Consider the following 20,214-nt stretch of genomic DNA (forward strand, 5'->3'; position numbering starts at 1 on the left):
ACCCTGGGAAAAAACAATTTTTGAGGCCCTATCTGAAAAATGCTCTTTTTCTTTGTGCCAGTACTGTTGCTTGAACTAAGAATCTCACACTCTTGTTTGGCTTTTTCTGCTAGTCACACCTCTACTTCCAGCTTTTGGCCAGTAAATTAGAAATAAGAAATTCTCTGATGTGTTTGCTTGGGCTGGTTTTGAACTGTGATCCTCAGATCTCAGCTTCATAAATAGCTAGGATTACTTGTATGAGTCACTAGAACCCAGCCCCAAAAAGCTTCAAAGCAAAAAGGGCTGAGGGCATGGTCCAAGTGGCATACCACCAGCCCAGGAAAAAACTAAGTCCCTAAATTCAAACCCCAATTCTTCCCAAAGGAAAAAGTAAGTAAAATTAAAACTACGGATCAAGGGTATAAGGGATTATCCAAAAGTATCCCAGTAACTTGAAATGGAACTACACTTAAATTCCTATGTCTAATTGTTACCACAATGTGCCTGTCTCATCCTGCCCTGGGACAGCTCTATAAAGCACAGAACTTTGCCCAAAGAATGAAACCCAAGAACTGAGAACCAAAATAGACCTTCAGAAATCTCCATGACCAAACTGTTGTGTGTTTATTTTGATATTCTTAATCATAGCCAGAACCTTAATCAAGAATAAGATCTTCATCAACCCACCCAGACAATAACCAAGAAAACATTTCCTTGCACTTTTCGTTATTTATCTTAAAATTGCTCTCTTTCCTTGCATACTAGGGTGAGTGTGGGAGCTGTAGTAATACACCCCGATGCCCCACCTGGAGCAAATCCAAGGTAATTTTAAATGCAGCCACAAACGATGGAGAGGTATAGTGTCCTTGCGAAGCATCATCCTTCTGGGGTGTTAGTGTGTGTGCTGGGTAGGAAGGGGTGGGAATGTCTGATAAATGCAATTTGTGTTATTCTTCCAAAGCCAGATCAGTAGGATGAGCACTGGGCATTCTTAGCCTAGGCTGTCTATCAACCTATTACCCCTCCACCCCTCTTCTAGGAGCTGCTAGAAAAGTCATGCGAGTGTAGACCTAGAAGAGAGGCCAGTGATGAGTATAGTTATAATCATGGCTACATTTTGCTGGCTGTTGTCCAGTCCTAGGTATTGTGCTATATATGACTGATATAGATGGATGATAGACAATAGATAATTAGATAGATAGATAGAGCTAGATGATGATGATGATGATGAAGAGAGAAAGTATACCCTGTTGCTCATTATATTTACCTGTAGGAAGCTATTGGGTCACCCCCAATTTTCTCATAAGAAAATGAATTTCAGAGAAGGCAAGAAATCAGCCCAAAGGCACACAGCTAGTAAGGAACAGAACTAAGATTAAATCCATATAAATTTGTGGTTTAGCCAATTAGAGTCAGAGATCCAGGATCAAATTCTGATCATCTTTGGCAAGTTGCATAATCTTTTAATTTTGTAAAAACAGAACTAATAATCCTTCTATATATGGTTATTAAAGGAAAATAAAACTTCAAATAGTTGTACATTCAAATGCTTGACATACTGTAGGAGTTCGTGAAATACTGTTATTTTAAAAAAAATTCCAAAATCAAGGGCTAGAGGTGATGTAGCTCAGTGGTAGTGGGTGTGCTCAGCACAGTTTACAAAGACTTGTGTTAGAGCACAAGCACTGGAGACAGAAAACAAGCAAGCAAACCTAAAGTCATGCTCTCTCTAGCACTAGTGACCCCTGTAAGAAAAACACTGTTTCAATAGAAGATAAAACTCACACCTTCCTTGCTGAGTATTTCTAGAGGAAACTAACTCTGTCCACCCCTACACCAGGAATCCATGCCATTTTCAAACAGCACTGAGAGTCAGAAAGTCCTTCCTCTTAAGACTCGGGAGAAATTCTGCCTGGGTACTAGGTCTGCCTATTTTCCCTTCACCCTTGACCTATATATGACCTTGAAAAGTCCCGGGTTTTTCCCCATCTCCTCTACAAGTTATACTGACATCAAATATAGTGAAAGCAGGGGTTATACTGTGGGGGAGGGACATACAAAGCTACAAAGAGATAATCTTATAAATGTGTTAGAAACAAATGCATGAAAGGAAAAAAAAACATTAAAATACATATCTAAGGGTTCATTTTCCTAACATCGCATTATCTGACCTTTTCCGCTTGACTCATACATATACTAGATATTGCAAATAAGGGAAACCATGTAACTGTAACCCTCTGTATAGTATCTTTACAATAAAAAAAAAAACCAGCTACTCAGGAGGAAGAGACAGGAACGTTGCAGTCTAGGGTGTCCAGGGAAGAAATAGAACAAAACATTATCTAAGATAATAATAATAATAACAACTTAAAGCAAAGACTAGGGAAGTAAGTCAAGTCATAGAGTACCAACTTAACAAGTACAAAAAAAATACTGCCAAAAATAACTACTTCTTCACTTTCAATTTCAGAATTATATCAAAATGATTATTTTGTTTGGTTAGATATTATTTGTCATTAACTCCTCCTAAGTCATAATAAAAAATATGGCATCCTGTGGGAATTGATTTCATGCATTTCCCTCACTAATTTGTTTTTATTTTTTTCTCTTTGGCTGACTTCAGGACACAGTGTACATAAACAATAAGGCTAAGGTCATAGCCAGCAATATCATCAGTAACAATGGGGTCATCCATGTCATAGACAAATTGCTGTCTCCTCAAAATTTGGTCATCACCCCCAGAGACACCTCAGGGAGGATTCTGGTAGGTAAACTCTGTCATTTTCTTAGTGCAAAGGGACTCCCACATGACTGTCTCCATTCTGATCTTGAGCTATCACAGGGAATCATTGTAACTTCATTATAAGTTTTGTGCACCTTAGAAGCTGCAACCTCAGGCTATCATCCAAGGTCTAGGATATATTATTCTAGGTAAGATATAATAAGTAAAAATGTGTTTTAAATCAGTAGTTTACTTTTATCCAGGTACAGTGACATAGGTCTACAGTCCCAGCTACTCAGGAGTTCAAGGCCAGCCTAGAGCAACATAGTGAGATGCTATCTGATATAGACAGACAAGTAAATAATTTTGTAAGTGCTTATTTCTTGTCCATAAGGGTAGATGGTCCATTTGGAACATGAAGTAGGGAGTAATGAAGGGAGAGAGAGAAGAAAGAAGACAATCATTGATGAGTAGTAGATAGATAGATTAGAAGTGGTTAAAACTAAACCTGGAATGAAACTCCTCAATGGAATGGAAAGATTATTTTAACTTTTATTTATGTGAGTATTTCCCAGGGTCCTTCATTATAGACTTCATAATCCACTATTCCTTACTTTTACAAAAGGAGTTTCTTGAGATACTAGGTACTTCACTGAATCTCTTTAAAGTTGAGCTTAAAGGCTACACAACTAGAAACTGTGCAGCTCAGGGAAGCCTGCGGTAGGAGGACCCTCAACCACCCTACAGAGCCTTTCTGGCTCTAGCCACCATGTAGATTCTACTTTTCCCACCTCCCACCCAGGGCCCTATGGACTGGAGAGCAGGTGTCACCTCTACTGTGTTTCAGTTCTGCTGTTCCTGCCAATACCTACTAGCACTTCTGCTTGGTGGCTCCTGTGTCATGGGTGGGGCTGTAGCTGCAAGAGAGTCCAGGCACTGTAGTGCCTTCAAGCCTCTGTAATGCAAAAAAGCCTGAGCAGAAGAGAGGAACCATGGGACTTGTTCAGTTCTCTACCCATGATTCATCTTCACTGGATTTAGTTGAATTTTTTAGTTGAATTTTTTGTTCAATGTTGAACAGTCTAAGAACAGCTTTTGTATCCATTCTTGTCTTTGCAGCAAAATCTCACCACAACGGCAATCAACCATGGCTACCACAGATTTGCTAAATTAATACAGGTAAAAACAAAAGGGGAAGATGGTTGACAACAGGCTGCCTTAAAGAAGTTTATCTTATTGGGCTTATTTGTGTGTATATCTGCCAGCTGTTGTGGGATCTATGTGAGGAAGTCCTAATTTTCTGGAGAACAAAGTCATTTTCTGTCTCTGGTGGCTCATGCCAAGTAACCCTTGCTATACAGGAAGCTGAGATCTGAGGACCATGCTTTGAAAGCTAGCTGGGGCAGGAAAGTCTGTGAGCCTCCTATCTCCAACTAACCACCAAAAACCTAGAAGTGGAAATATGGCTCAAGTGATAGTGCACCATCCTTGAATAAAAAAGCCAAGAGAGAACATGAGGCCCTGAGTTCAAGTGCTGGTGCTTGCATACACACACACACACACACACACACTAAATGTATGATGTCAACCTAATCAATGTACATTGGCTTAGTCAGAAACAAATATTTAAGTTGGCTGGGGAGGTGGAAAGACAGTGGAATGTCCCAATGCCCAGATTAGATGTTTCACATAAAAGAGATGAGGAAGCTCAGGTGGAGAGCTGGCCAGCCTTGGCTGTCTAGGTAAGGCAGAGAGAAATTAGATTTAATGGTATCTTTATGACTCAGAGACTGTTCCCAAATATGGAGTAAATCCTTCCTGAGTGGACCCTCCAAAGGACTGTTTGGTAGCATGCCCCCATAAACCTGATTCAGCCAGAGGTTCCAGTGCCTTGAGTCTCAGGCTCTCTAGCTTGTTAGAATGGGGGTTCAAGATGTCCAGAGTTCTAGGTGCCAGTGGCTCATGCCTGTAATCCTAGCTACTCGGGAAGCTAAGATCTGAAGATCATGGTTCAAAGCCTACCTAGGCAGGATAGTCTGTGAGACTCTTATCTCCAATTAACCACCAGAAAACTGTAAGTGGTGCTATGGCTCAAAGTGTTAGAGCACTAGTCTTAAGCCATAGAGCTCAAGGACAGTTTCCAGGCTCTGAGTTCAAGCCCCACAACCAACACGGGCAGGGGGGAAGGGGTCCAGAGTAAAAATCTCATAGCTAAGTAATCTTTGCCAACCTTCCCAACACCTCCCTACCATTGATATGTGCTTTTAGAAGAATTTAGCAAAATTCTCTAGGGTCCAATAAAAGACAATAGTAAAATCTAATTCATAAAATTGTTGGGAAAAAGTTACAGAAAAACTGTGTATAGCACACCCAGGCCACACTCTAGACATGGCAAAATGATTCCTCCCTATTTGTCTCAATTCAGAAGAACTGAGGAGCTAGAAATTTTATATATGCACAGGAGTTGTCTTGCACATGCTTTTGAATAAAAAAGCCAAGACAGGAGAAGAACAATGCTAAGCTGATCTTTTCACAGCTTGAAATATTTGGGCAGAAGTAGAATACTTCTACCCAAATTTTAGTGACGTTACTCACTAAAATTTATTTTCCTATTAACAAAAGCCTAAGAGTTGAACTTCCCAGTTTACCTTCTAAAGAAACCTGGGTGAGAATGGTTGGAGAATGACAATCCTCTTATTCCTCACTATGCTATTCCAAAACCGCCAAGAGTCCAGACCAGCCATAGACAGGACACAGAGGAGATACTCAGAGAGACCCTGTGCCCACACAGCAGAGACTTACTCATGGTATGTGCCAGTGAGGGCCTCATTCTTGTATTTCAGGACTCAGGCTTGCTGAGTACCATCACCGAACCCATCCACATCCCAGTCACATTGTTCTGGCCCACAGACCAGGCCCTCCAAGCTCTACCCGCTAAGCAACAGGAGTTCCTATTCAACCCACTCAACAAGGACAAGCTGGAGGAGTATTTGAAGTTCCACGTGATCCGAGATGCCAAGGTATTTTGTTTGCACGCACAAGGCAACATGGGAATGTACCAGAGGTGACACCATGAAGCACTGAACCATGGAGGCCCAGCAATTATCAATGTGCCTCCAGGCCCAGGATGGGCCATTCCCTGCTCATTGCATCCTTTCCTGATTGGCTGTGGTTCATTGCACTCTATAGTACAACCAGACCCAGTTCTATTTACTGGACTAATGTCCAATACCAAGACTATCTTTCTCTTTTGACTATACAGTAGCCTTTCTCCTCCTTTGCACATCAGAATGCTATGGATGACAAGATTTTTAAGCTAGACTGTCTCCTTCTTAGTTCCAGAATTACTAAGCAAGTGACTGCTTCATCTTGAAGTAGTCAGCTATGGGATCACGGTGGCCACTCTGGTGGATTCAGATTTCTGCAGGGCAGAGGCCATCCACTCCAAGAATGCCAGTGCCTAACTCCAGTTCATTCATGGCACCCCAAACTACATTGCAAATTACCACACTCTGAATGGCCTGACACAGCAGAAATGGATCCCTTCCTAGTTCTAAAGGCTAAGATTCAAGCAAAGGTCCAAGAAGATTGTTCCTTCTCAGTTCTGAAGGAGAGAATCCACTGCCTCTTCTCGCCCAGTTTCTGACGGCATTCCTTGGCTTGTGGCTGCATCCCTTCCATCTCCTCCTCCATCTTCTCCCTGTATGCCTCAGGGTCTTCATATGACAATCCTCTTCTTGCTCCTTCGAAGGACATTGTTTATATTAGATTAAGAGCCCTCCCTGCTCCAGGACAAATTCATCTTTCTGAGTGACATGGACAATGATCTTTTTTTTCCAAGTAAGGTCCTATTTTGAGATCCTGGGATGTCTACATAACTTTCTGAGGGGCACAACTGAGCCTCTTAGTGCCACCTAGGCTATTTCCCAGCCAATCTTGTCATTTGCCGGGAACTATCTTCTGGGATACCCCAGCATAAGTAAGGTGGAAGGGTTGGCTGAGATAGTCTCTCTAGGAGAAATTTCCACTCTCTGGAGTGCATGGTTATTTTTCCTTTTGATTACATCCTCGGTCATGTCATTTTAAAGCTGAAATTATTGTAATGTTGTACAAAATTTGGAAACCTTTTATCTGGAGTTGACTTGTTGGCAAAGCTCCTTCCTCTCTGAGCCCAAACGGGAGGAAGGGGTGTTAATGGGGTATTATTTCTCCTGCAGGCTTTAGCTATCGATCTCCTGAGATCGGATTCCTGGAAGACCTTGCAGGGCTCCGAGCTAAGAGTGACATGTGGAACTGGCAATGACACTGTGAGTCATGGGGTGAGGAGAAGTGGGGAGGGGGGGTCAAGATACCTATGAACAGTAAGCTGTTCTCCAACCGCTTCTCATTTTGGTCAGTACCTTCCCAGCTGCTTCCCAGAGAACACACAATTGCTAAGAAACCATAGATAAACCCCAATCATCCAAAGCCCTCAGAGTGAGAACCAAGAACCTTGTGGGGTTGGAGAACAGGTTCCTGTTGCTCTGGGTTTGGGTGGCGGTTCATTTTTTTCTGAGTCTTGTGGCTTGGAAGGAAAAGAAGTCTAACAGGAACTCCCCACCCCCCACCTCTCTCTCTCTCAGGGTGAGCTCTTTCTAAATGATCAAATGTGTAGGATTGTGCAACGGGGGCTCCAGTTTGACGTGGGCGTGGCCTATGGCATTGACTGCCTGCTGCTGGATCCCACCTTGGGGGGCCGCTGTGATACCTTGGCTGCCTTCGACGTGCTGGTCAGTCCTAATACTACCACCTCAGTAACAAAACCTTGGGCACAGGCTCTCTTAGGATCCCTCCTGGGGAAGTTTGGAGGCGAGTCTTCAGTGAGAACAAGACTCAGGAGACTTAAAGTCTATGTGATGGAGCTCTTCAACCTCAGAATCCACAAGTGCCCGCTGAGCTTGAGGCAAGCCCTGAGGATCCTTGCTTATCCACCACCCACCACTTCCTCACCCCTTCATCACGAAGGAAGCGGTTCTTAGATACCAACTGTGTATCAAAATCCAGACCACTCAGTCTCTAACCCATCCATCTACTTATTCATTCAACAGGTTCTGAGCTCCTAACCCACATTCAGGAATACAAAACTGTTATCTCCAACCATTTGGAGCCTAGAAGAATGACAATTTCCTATGCTTGAGTCTAACTACATGGCATGTGCCTGTTCGTTCAGGTCACAACGTTGATAGAGAGTTTATGCTAGATTCTCCTATCAGATGCTAAACGTTTTCACATTCACTCACTCATCCAGGAAGTGCTACTTATTGAACATCACTTGAAGCTCTCCTGTCAGCTCCATGCACATTTTACCCCCACAGTAATCTGGTAGTGGGCATAGTTATTATAGCTACTATATAAATTTGGAAATCAAGGCTACACCTTGTACATTATAAAACTGTCATGGATGGATGGACCTGCAATCTCAGCTACTGTGAGAGGTGAGAGAGTAGGAAGATTGAATGGTGATCCAAATTAACCCTGGGAAAAAACAATTTTTGAGGCCCTATCTGAAAAATGCTCTTTTTCTTTGTGCCAGTACTGTTGCTTGAACTAAGAATCTCACACTCTTGTTTGGCTTTTTCTGCTAGTCACACCTCTACTTCCAGCTTTTGGCCAGTAAATTAGAAATAAGAAATTCTCTGATGTGTTTGCTTGGGCTGGTTTTGAACTGTGATCCTCAGATCTCAGCTTCATAAATAGCTAGGATTACTTGTATGAGTCACTAGAACCCAGCCCCAAAAAGCTTCAAAGCAAAAAGGGCTGAGGGCATGGTCCAAGTGGCATACCACCAGCCCAGGAAAAAACTAAGTCCCTAAATTCAAACCCCAATTCTTCCCAAAGGAAAAAGTAAGTAAAATTAAAACTACGGATCAAGGGTATAAGGGATTATCCAAAAGTATCCCAGTAACTTGAAATGGAACTACACTTAAATTCCTATGTCTAATTGTTACCACAATGTGCCTGTCTCATCCTGCCCTGGGACAGCTCTATAAAGCACAGAACTTTGCCCAAAGAATGAAACCCAAGAACTGAGAACCAAAATAGACCTTCAGAAATCTCCATGACCAAACTGTTGTGTGTTTATTTTGATATTCTTAATCATAGCCAGAACCTTAATCAAGAATAAGATCTTCATCAACCCACCCAGACAATAACCAAGAAAACATTTCCTTGCACTTTTCGTTATTTATCTTAAAATTGCTCTCTTTCCTTGCATACTAGGGTGAGTGTGGGAGCTGTAGTAATACACCCCGATGCCCCACCTGGAGCAAATCCAAGGTAATTTTAAATGCAGCCACAAACGATGGAGAGGTATAGTGTCCTTGCGAAGCATCATCCTTCTGGGGTGTTAGTGTGTGTGCTGGGTAGGAAGGGGTGGGAATGTCTGATAAATGCAATTTGTGTTATTCTTCCAAAGCCAGATCAGTAGGATGAGCACTGGGCATTCTTAGCCTAGGCTGTCTATCAACCTATTACCCCTCCACCCCTCTTCTAGGAGCTGCTAGAAAAGTCATGCGAGTGTAGACCTAGAAGAGAGGCCAGTGATGAGTATAGTTATAATCATGGCTACATTTTGCTGGCTGTTGTCCAGTCCTAGGTATTGTGCTATATATGACTGATATAGATGGATGATAGACAATAGATAATTAGATAGATAGATAGAGCTAGATGATGATGATGATGATGAAGAGAGAAAGTATACCCTGTTGCTCATTATATTTACCTGTAGGAAGCTATTGGGTCACCCCCAATTTTCTCATAAGAAAATGAATTTCAGAGAAGGCAAGAAATCAGCCCAAAGGCACACAGCTAGTAAGGAACAGAACTAAGATTAAATCCATATAAATTTGTGGTTTAGCCAATTAGAGTCAGAGATCCAGGATCAAATTCTGATCATCTTTGGCAAGTTGCATAATCTTTTAATTTTGTAAAAACAGAACTAATAATCCTTCTATATATGGTTATTAAAGGAAAATAAAACTTCAAATAGTTGTACATTCAAATGCTTGACATACTGTAGGAGTTCGTGAAATACTGTTATTTTAAAAAAAATTCCAAAATCAAGGGCTAGAGGTGATGTAGCTCAGTGGTAGTGGGTGTGCTCAGCACAGTTTACAAAGACTTGTGTTAGAGCACAAGCACTGGAGACAGAAAACAAGCAAGCAAACCTAAAGTCATGCTCTCTCTAGCACTAGTGACCCCTGTAAGAAAAACACTGTTTCAATAGAAGATAAAACTCACACCTTCCTTGCTGAGTATTTCTAGAGGAAACTAACTCTGTCCACCCCTACACCAGGAATCCATGCCATTTTCAAACAGCACTGAGAGTCAGAAAGTCCTTCCTCTTAAGACTCGGGAGAAATTCTGCCTGGGTACTAGGTCTGCCTATTTTCCCTTCACCCTTGACCTATATATGACCTTGAAAAGTCCCGGGTTTTTCCCCATCTCCTCTACAAGTTATACTGACATCAAATATAGTGAAAGCAGGGGTTATACTGTGGGGGAGGGACATACAAAGCTACAAAGAGATAATCTTATAAATGTGTTAGAAACAAATGCATGAAAGGAAAAAAAACATTAAAATACATATCTAAGGGTTCATTTTCCTAACATCGCATTATCTGACCTTTTCCGCTTGACTCATACATATACTAGATATTGCAAATAAGGGAAACCATGGGACCTATGTTTCTTTGGGCCTGGCTTACTTCACTTAACTTGTAGAGGAGATGGGGGAAAAAAAGTCGTTTAAGGATACAGGTGGACCAGTTGCAACAATGAGAAGTGCAAGTTGTCATGTCGAAAACGAGCTTTACGAGGGGGGGGATTGGGGGGGAGGCTGGGAAAGGAATGTGAAGGGTAAACAAAGGAGGAGGCAACAATGCTTGGTAAGAAATGTACGCATTAACCTGCCCATGTAATTGTAACCCCTCTGTACAGTGTGTTCACAAAAAAATAAAAATTAAAAAAAAAAGAAAGAAAGAAAAAGAAAAGTCCCGGGTTTTTCCACCCATGTAGTGCCAAGATCCTCCACTGGGGGCAGACTGTAGCCTCAGAGTCCTGGCCTTGCTGGGACGGCAAGGCACCACAGCTCAGGGGCATGCTCACTCTCCCTTTAGGGTAAGAAGCAGAAGTGTCTGTACCACCTGCTGCAGCCCTACAGGAGGAACCTGGAGGGCTGCCAGAATCTGTGCGCCCTGGTGGTGCAGATCCCCACGTGCTGCAAGGGCTACTACCTGCCAGACTGTCAGGGTGAGGAGGCCTCTTCTGCCTTGTATGGGGCGGGGCGGCGGGGGGGGGGGGCGTGGCAAGCTACCTGTGCAACTCTAGAAAGTACCCTAGTTCTGAGGACCTGAGGATCCCCAGACTCCAAAATGAAACATGCTGAACAGCTGGCTGCCTGTCTTTCCTTCTGTCTGTCTGCTTCATTTGGTCCATTCTGTGTTTCAGTGAGTTGAGATCCTGCTGTTTCAGCTGTTTTGTTTAAAATTAAGCCACAGACATTTCTCATGGTGCTTAACACCATTGAAAATATTTAATATTTTCCAATACATTATATATTATATAATATACCATATTATATTATTATATATTATATAATATATTTTATATAATGATGTCATATATGCTCTGCATTGTATATTCTGTAATATATACTTCTTGTATTGTCTATAAGAATAGATGACATATTTTGTATCAACATATATATTTATACACATATGACTGTGCAAGGTTCATGATATTGACAAGCATGCCTGTGTATATGTATTTGGCATGGCTCTACCTTTGAGAGGTGATACACTGGTGCATGTAGACCACAATTCCTGAAAACCCAGTTGTAAGGTGTATAGCACCGACCTCCCTCCTCTAGAGCACATCACTCGACTTATACGCACAGTTTCCACATCAGCCGTCCACAGCGTGGCAGCCAGCCAGCATGGTACATCCTCGTGCTATATGATTCTAAGCAGCGCATTCTTGGGTGCTGTTCCCCATGGGTAACAGGACACTGGGTCCCAGCCACCACCCCTTGGAAGCAGGTTCAATAGCTAAACCTCAAAATGATGAGGACAAAAGAAGCATAGAGAGGATCAGGCACAAACTCAAGGCCCCACAGACCTCAGAAGCCATGACACTACCCTGTGTATTCCATTTGCCTTAATCTAGTTAGGACACTCTAGGCCAAGTCCACACACTTCCCCAGCCTCCAACATTAACCTGTACACTGTTTATACAACCCGTATCAGCCCTCCCATTTCTTCAGTACTTTAGATTCTTTTCCATGCTCTTGGTTGCCACACTTCACTTGAGCCTTTCAAAAATGATGTGGTGCCGGGTGCCAGTGGCTCGTGTACGTAATCCTAGTGACACAGGAGGCTGCGGGCTGAGAATCACAGTTTGAAGCCAGCCTGGGCGGGAAAAGTCCAATTAACAAGTCCAATTAACAACCATAAGTGGAGCTGTGACTCAAGTGGTAGAGTGCTAGCCTTGAGCAAAAGAGCTCAGGGACAACACCCGGGCCCTGACTTCAAGCCCCAGGATGGGCACTGCCAAAAAGTAAAATAGACATAATATAGGTTAAGCAGGAGCTAGGTATCTTTATCATCACCATCATCATCATCATCATCATCATCATCATCATCATCATTTAAAGCTAAGAAAATAAAGCTTGGAGCAAGTTTTACCATTCAACCCCCAAGTGCTCAAACCTATGTCCCTTAACCCCAAACACAGTGCACAATTCAATCTGTTGCCTAATCAGCATACAGTCCTATACATGGCCTATGCTAGTGCTTTCCCTAAATACCCTCTGCCACCCAGGGCCACCCAACAGATGTCAGAACCCACATGTTTACTGCAGAGCCGACTGCACTCTCTTCCAGCCCACCCTGTTTCCTCTCTTGCAGCCTGCCCCGGAGGACCAGATTTACCATGCAACAACCAGGGCGTATGCATCAATCTGCTCTCAGCCTCAAGACAGTGTCAATGCAACGAGGGCTTCAACGGGACAGCATGTAACCTGTGCTTGCCGGGGAGATTCGGGCCTCACTGTCAGGGTATGTGGCCCTCCATGTGCTGATGTGTTTACTGTATGTGTCATGTCCTCATCCACACCATCCATGTGACCCGGAGCATCCTCTGCACCCTCCCTCTCTCCCTCCTCTCGCCTCCCGCCCCTCCCCCCACCGCCCAGCCACTTGCCCTACCAGCCTTCTGCTTGGATTCTGTATCCTTCCTGTCATTTCTGAATGTGCCTCACCTCTCAAGCTCAAACCCTCAGCCTCTGCAGTCATCAAGAAACAGGTTCTACTCACGGCTGAACAGCTTCCACTCATTCCATCATGCAAGCCATGTGCGTTTTTGTTGAGCAGTTACTAATATTGATAGGTAATATTTATTGTTTCTTACGTTGTGTATCAGGTATAGATATTTTCCCATTTAATCCTTATCACAAACCTTTGGGGTAGAAAGTTGTGTGTGTGTGTATGTGTGTGTGTGTGTGTGTGTGTGTGTAGGTGGGATCAAACGCAGGGCCTCCTGCCTGCTAGGTAAATGCTCTGCCACTTCACTACACCCAAAGCTAAGTGGGTAACTTTCTCTGTGTGTGTGTGTGTGTGTGTGAGTGTGTGTGTGTGTGTGTGCGTGCGCACACGCACCAGAGTGTGCCAGTACTGGGGCTTGAACTCACTTGGCTTTTTTGCTCAAGGCTGGTACTCTACCACTTGAGCCACACCTCCATTTCCAACATTTTGTTGGCTAATTGGAGATAAGAATCTCACAGATCATTCTTCCCAGGCTGGCTACAAGCCAAGATCCTTGGATCTACACCTCCTGAGTGGCTAGGATTATAGGGTATGAGCCACCAGCACCTGGAGCTATTTTTTAAGTAAAAATAGGAAAATATACACCAATTCTGCCATTCATACCACCTCTGTTATTACCCCCAATTAGCAGGTGAAGAAACCAAGTTCCAAAATATTAATTAAGTGCTTCTCACAATGAAAATTGTTGTACGGTTGAGGGATTCAGTAGCTGAGTGTGTGGGTTAGGGCAAAATCCCAGCTCTCAAAGAGCTTAGAGAAACAAGAACCGTAGGCAGATGATAAAGACAAAGAGGCAGTAGAGGGGTCAAGAATAAAACAAGATTGTGCTGTGGAAAATAATAAGTAGAGGTTGCTGGAAATTCATGAATAGACCTATCAAACTTGCAGCCATGATTGATGTCTTCTGTGACACCGCTGTAGCCACTGACCACCTTGGGACTATTAAGCCCTCACAAATATGTCAATAAGAAACTGATACTTTCACTGTACTTACTTTAAACTTAAATATCACATGTAGACCATGCAGATTAGCTTCCTTGGAGGAGAGGTGAGCAATTGCAAAGGCCCTGAGGCAGGATCAGGCATGGTATGGAGTAATAGCAAGAGGGAATAGAGGACCAAAAAGGGAAATGAAATCTGAGGGTCACCGGGGGTTCCAAGATCACATAGGAACTTTTTGTCAGTACCTATTCTAAGTGAGGCAGGCAGCCAGAGGAAGATGGTGAGCAGATTTACAAAGGATCGTTCTAGCTGCCCTGTGGAGGAGAGCAAAATCAGAAGCAGGACCACCACGGGTAAGCTGGAGCAGCAATCTAGGCTAGAGCACCTTAGGCTGGCGCAGCCATCCTAGAGGCAAGGACACATGGCAGAACTGGTACCTATGGGGATTTTTGCTTGTTTTGTCAGTCGTGGGGCTTGAACTCTGGGCTTAGGTGCTGTCCCTCAGCTCTTCAGCTCAAGGCAAGTGCTCTACCACTTGAGCCACAGCACCACTGCCAGTTTTCTAGTGATTTATTGGAGATAAGAGTCTCAGGGACTTTCCTGCCTGGGCTGGCTTTGAACAACGATATTCAGATCTCAGCCTCATGAGTAGCTAGGATTACAGGCGTGAGCCACGGGCGCCCAGCTGATACCTATGTTTTAAATAGAACTTGCAAGACAATTTCTCCATCTCAGGAGGCCCTGGAGAAGTTCCTCCCCCCCCCACCTCCCCGACTTCTATTTATCTTTCTAAAACATGCCCCCATGCCACTCTGGGCTTCTGGGGTTATGATCACACATTCAAGAGCTCATTAGTGCCTGTGCACACACCCCTCCATCAACCCATCACTCCTGGCCCACAGAGAAGGTATTTGGGAATGCTTGGGGAAAGGGATGAATGACAGCACAGTCAGGTGGAAGCGAGGGGCGTGGCTGGATGACTCACCGGGCTCTGCTCTGCATTCCAGCCTGTGGCTGCTCAGCCCATGGGCAGTGCGACGAAGGGATCTTGGGCTCGGGGGCGTGCTTCTGCGAAACCGGATGGACAGGCCACTTCTGCGACGTTCCCATAGGTGTGTTGGGGGAGCGACCCAGGTGGTGGCGGATCCCACGGAGGGAGGTGGGGTCTGAGTGGATCCCCAAGGAAACCCAAAGCAGGTGTGTGCTGATTCCAGGAGGAAGCGATGAGGCTGGAGGATGGGAAGGGGGAAATGCCTGTGCAATCCACACATCTTTCTGTGCCATTCTGGAAGGATCCAGCTCAAAAAAGAGAACCCATATCCTCGTGCAGGGACAGAACAACCCCAGGCGTTGAGTGATGCTGGGGAAAACAGACTTTGGAGCCCCAAGACCTGGTCCCTCATCCTGCTACTCGCTAGATAAACGGCCGCAGACACACCCTCTCTGAGCTTCGCCTGGCTCTTCCATAGAAGGAAGTGTGCACCACACACTTAGCGAGGAAAGCAGAGTTGTGAGCTTGGAGGTCATGGTGCTCTGTATGTCCTGTCAGTATTGTCAGCATCATAATCCTATTATTTTTTCCTTGTTGTTGGCAGTACTAGGGATCGAACCCAGACCTTTGCACTCATTAGGCACTTACTCTAGTCCCTCAGCCAGGCTCTCGGTCCTTCGGCTTTGGTTTTTGAGATAGAGTCTTGCTAATGTTGCCCCAGCTGGTCTTGAACTTGGGATCACCCTTGCTTCTGCCTCCCCAGTAGCTGGGATTACAGGCATGTACCACCAGACCCAACTGCCTCATGATTTTGATCATGACTAAGCAGTCCATTCTCCGAGGCCTTCTTCAAACCTCAAGCCCTGTTGTCTGGGAGGTGAAGGTTGAGAAGGTTAATCAATATTATTTCCTCCTCCCTGAGGGTCAGAAGGGTGTCCATAGGCTCTACTTATGCAAGGACAGCCCAGCATGACTTTCAACAACCCCAGCAGTATGGGTTCACTCCTGCCCCTACGTGCCCGTCGGCTTCTCGCCGTCTCTGCACACTGCAGCCCTGGTCTGCAGACCCACGCCGCAGACTTCTCCCAAGCTGAGTGATGCCCTCAGAAGGCAGAGGCCTGTCTCCTCCAGTTTAACCATCTCCACTTGCAACCCATGTCCTTTGGACCTGAGAGTTCATCCACCAAGGTCATCCCTGCTAGGCAGTTCAGAGGGGTAAAGCTTGCATTGGTGGCTCCTAAGGTAGCAGATAGGCATTGCAATCGGGACAACCTTGCAGATTTCTCTTCAAGAAAATGATTCTAGAAGCTCCAAATCTCTACTCTCGTAGAGGGGGAGGGGATCCTTAGCAAAGCATCCCCAGGCTTCTGATGAGAGGTCCTTCTGAAGTGCAGCAACAGGCAGCCAGAGAGTTTGAACCACTATCCAGATGAGTCCCCCTTGGTGACACTGACACGGGGTGAACTGTGACCTCTTCCTCCGTAGTTTCAGCTCCAGTGTGCACGCCTCCTTGTTCTGCTCAGGCCACCTGTATGGAGAACAACACGTGTGAGTGTAACCTGAACTATGAAGGTGACGGACTCACGTGCACAGGTGGGCCCCCTTTGAGCTTCTGTGGACTAGCAGCATGGAACGGGAATGGAAGGAGGAGCAGGACTGTGATCACAGTGCTGGGTTCCATCCTGGCTCTTCTGCTTCCTGCTTGGGCTCTTTCAACAATGTATACCCTCCCTAAGACTCAGTTTCCCTAGTTGGCTTGCTTGTGCTTGGCCTGCCCATCTTCCACGCTAGTTTTGCTTTGTTTGGGTAGAACGCAGGTTTAAACTTAGAACTAAGGCTTCCTGGGCAAGTACTTTAACACTTAAGCCAGGCTCTTAGCCCAAAGCCTGTGAAGAGTGGGGGGGAGGGGAAGAAGCGGGGAGGGAGTGTAAGTACTGGGGCTTGAACTTAGAACCTAGGTGTTGTCTCTTAGCTTTTTAGTTCAAGGCCAGTGCTCTACAACACAAATCACAGCTCCACTTCCAGCTTTTAGGGGATCAGAGTTTCACAGGCTTTCCTGCCAGGCTGGCTCTGAACTGTGCAACTCAGATCTCAGCTTCCTGAGTAGCTAGGATTACAGACATGAGCCACCAGCATCAGGCCTGAAAGCTATAATTTTAAAATTGCTTTGCAGGCTGAGGATTCGCTCAGTAGAATAGTGCTTGGCTAATATGCTTTGCAAAACAGAATGCCATTTAATTCAGAGTTTTTCTACCTCAACAAGTAAATCAGTCTTTTAAACACTCAGAAAATGGACTGCAGTAATAAGAAAAACAGTTAAACCTACACATAGTGGGCTCTCAGTAGAACCACTGTGAATACCACATCTGCAGTAGTTAGGATGTAGGCTCAGCCCCACTGAGAAGCACAAACACAAGGTATATACTTATTCTGCCTCATATTATTCATCCTTTAGAGAGAAATCTTCAGGACTAACACAGCTTCACTCTGAAAGATCATCTGGGGCCCGCATTTCTCCTCTCTTTCTGCTCTGTCACTGCTCACTGGAGTGGTGAAGATAGCTCCCATCATAGCAAAACCCAAGCAGCAGATGGAGGGAGAAAAAGGAGACAAACCTCATCCCCAGATGATCTTTCAGAGTGAAGCTGTGTTAGTCGTGAAGATTTCTCTCTAAACGATGAATAATATGAGGCAGAATAAGTATATAGCTTGTGTTTGTGCTTCTCAATAGGGCTGAGCCCACATCCTAACTACTGCAGATGTGGTATTCACAGTGGTTCTACTGAGAGCCCACTATGTGTAGGTTTAACTATTTTTCTTATTACTGCAGTCCATTTTCTGAGTGTTTTAAAGACTGACTTACTTGTTGAGGTAGAAAAACTCTGAATTTAAGAACACAATCTACTGCCAGGCATCGGTGGCTCATGCGTGTAATCCTAGCTACTAAGGAAGCTGAGATTTGAGGATCGGAGTTCAAAGCCAGCCCAGGCAGGAAAGTCCAGGAGACTCTTATCTCCAATTAGCCACCAGAAAATGGGTAGTGGCACTGTGGCTCAAGTGGTAGAGCACTAGCCTTGAGCTAAAGACCTGAGAGACAGCGCCCAGGCCCAGAGTTCAAGCCCCACAACCAAAAAAAAAAAAAAGAATACAATCTAATTGGTGCTAAATATCAGGTCTGCTCCCATCCTACTGACTGGCACTCATCAGCTACACCAAGCTACAGGGAGGTAGGGAAGGTAGCCTTTTATTGGGCAACCTACAACAAAAGCACATGTCTTGGCCACATGTTCTTTACAGTGATTTTCATGAGATCTAGACTATCTTTATGAACATTAGATCTTTATTCCCACTGTTCTGCTACAAGGCATTATAACACACACACACACACACACACACACACACACACACACACAGGAATTTGTGCTAACCTTAGCAGCTCAAACAGCCAGGTGCTGGTAGCTCACGCCTATAATCCTAGTTACTCAGGAGACTAAGATCTGAGGATTGCAATTTGAAGCCAGCCCAGGCAAGAAAGTCTTTGAGATTCTTCTCTCTAATAAACTACCAAAAAAAAAAACAAAAAACAAAAAACAAAAAAGCCAGAAGTAAAGGTCTGGCTTAAGTGGTAGAGCACTAACCTTGAGCAAAATCAGCTCAGGGACAACCCCCAAGTCCTGAGTTTAAACCCCAGAACTGGCATGCATGCATGTGCACATGCGCGCACACACACACACACTCATTCTGAAACATAGCACCAAAGTAAACCTAGAGGTAGGTGACACAGAGGGATGGAGGTAGACAGAGAGGGCCTGGTCTAGGAGGGTGTCACAACAGCTTTGCACACAGGACCTGGGGAACACACGTGTGAAGACATGGAGCCCTCAACACAACAGTGCAGGGTAGACTGAGGTCCCAGCTCTCCAGTCCCCATTGCACAGACCCAGGCACACAGAGTCCTCGCTCGCCTTTCTTGCAGCGGTGGACTTTTGCAAACAGAACAACGGGGGCTGTGCAAAGGTCGCCAAGTGCTCCCAGAAGAACACCACGGTCTCCTGCAGCTGCCCCACGGGCTTCCGGGGAGATGGCTACACCTGCCTAGAGATCGATTCCTGTGCCGACGGCCTCAATGGGGGATGTCACGAGCATGCCATCTGCACTATGATCGGCCGGGTGAGTCGCAGCTCCCCAGGGACACTTGGACAGCACAGCCCCCCCTTGTGCCTGGCTCAGCCTTGCTTCTGCACCCGAGTGGCCTCAGCTTACCCTTTGGTCTGTCCAATGCTGTCTCCCGCCCCCACACCCGCTTCCATCTGTTTCTTGTTTAAAATCAGTCATCTAACTGCAATGTGGTATAGTGGGGCAATGGGTAGGACCCCTATCAATTCTATTATTGTTAGGAATATACCAACATAAATTTCTTAGTTTTTGACAGATTACTCCCTAGATATTACCACTAGGGAGTTTATAGATGGTAACTCTACCGGTGCACCTTTCCTATAAATCTAAAATTCTTAGGAAATAAAAAACCCACGAGATTCCATTTCCAAAATAACCAGCAAAAAACAAGGCTGGGGTATGCCTCAAGTGATAGAGCACTATCTAAGCAAGCAAGTCGAGCAAACACGAGGCCCTGAATTCAAACCCTGGTACAGACAATAAAAGAAAAAGAAAAAAATTACTGAAAATCTAAAGTTCATTAAAACAAAAAAGCATATAAGACACATAAAAGGTGGCACTCTGCTTTTTTTTTTTTAACCAGTCCTGGACTTGAACTCAGGCTCAGGGCTAGCACTCAACCACTTGAGCCACAGCATAACTTCTGGCTTTTTCAGTTTGTGAATCCAGGGCTTTATGCATGCTAGGCAAGCACTCTACTACTAAGCCACATTCCCAGCCCACACTCTGCATTTTTCTAGAAGAAGATCAGGTCCCTATTTCCCTGGTGGGAAGAGCAGGTAGTAGAAGACAATATTTGTTATTGTGCAAACAAGGACCTAGAGTTAGGCTGCCTTTGAGACTGAGCTTTTGAACTTAGGGCCTGTTTGGCCTGGGCTTGGCTACTTAATGTCTCTGAGCCTCAGTGTCTTTATTTGTAAAGTGGGCCTAGTGATAATGCAGATATCACAGGGTCATTGTGGGGGTTAAATGGGGTCATTCATTGACCCAACCAGTGGTGGAGGAGCACTTGTCATAGGCTGTTGCAGTTGCCAGCAATT

At 44.7% G+C, this 20,214-nt stretch overlaps 1 protein-coding gene across 1 annotated transcript in view; it reads left to right on the plus strand.

The window, feature by feature from the left end:
* Positions 1–20,214, plus strand: part of Stab2 (stabilin 2) — a 143,538-nt gene that overhangs the window by 104,763 nt on the left and 18,561 nt on the right. The window contains exons 45-55 of the mRNA XM_013019092.1: positions 2,606–2,746; positions 3,824–3,883; positions 5,548–5,724; positions 6,922–7,011; positions 7,327–7,473; positions 8,963–9,019; positions 10,861–10,993; positions 12,649–12,798; positions 15,015–15,119; positions 16,484–16,591; positions 18,975–19,168. Coding sequence (XP_012874546.1) covers positions 2,606–2,746; positions 3,824–3,883; positions 5,548–5,724; positions 6,922–7,011; positions 7,327–7,473; positions 8,963–9,019; positions 10,861–10,993; positions 12,649–12,798; positions 15,015–15,119; positions 16,484–16,591; positions 18,975–19,168 — 1,362 coding nt within the window. The remainder of the gene's footprint in view (positions 1–2,605; positions 2,747–3,823; positions 3,884–5,547; positions 5,725–6,921; positions 7,012–7,326; positions 7,474–8,962; positions 9,020–10,860; positions 10,994–12,648; positions 12,799–15,014; positions 15,120–16,483; positions 16,592–18,974; positions 19,169–20,214) is intronic.

This window comes from Dipodomys ordii, unplaced genomic scaffold (assembly GCF_000151885.1).
Source record: "Dipodomys ordii isolate 6190 unplaced genomic scaffold, Dord_2.0 Scaffold3, whole genome shotgun sequence".
NCBI lineage: Eukaryota > Metazoa > Chordata > Mammalia > Rodentia > Heteromyidae > Dipodomys > Dipodomys ordii.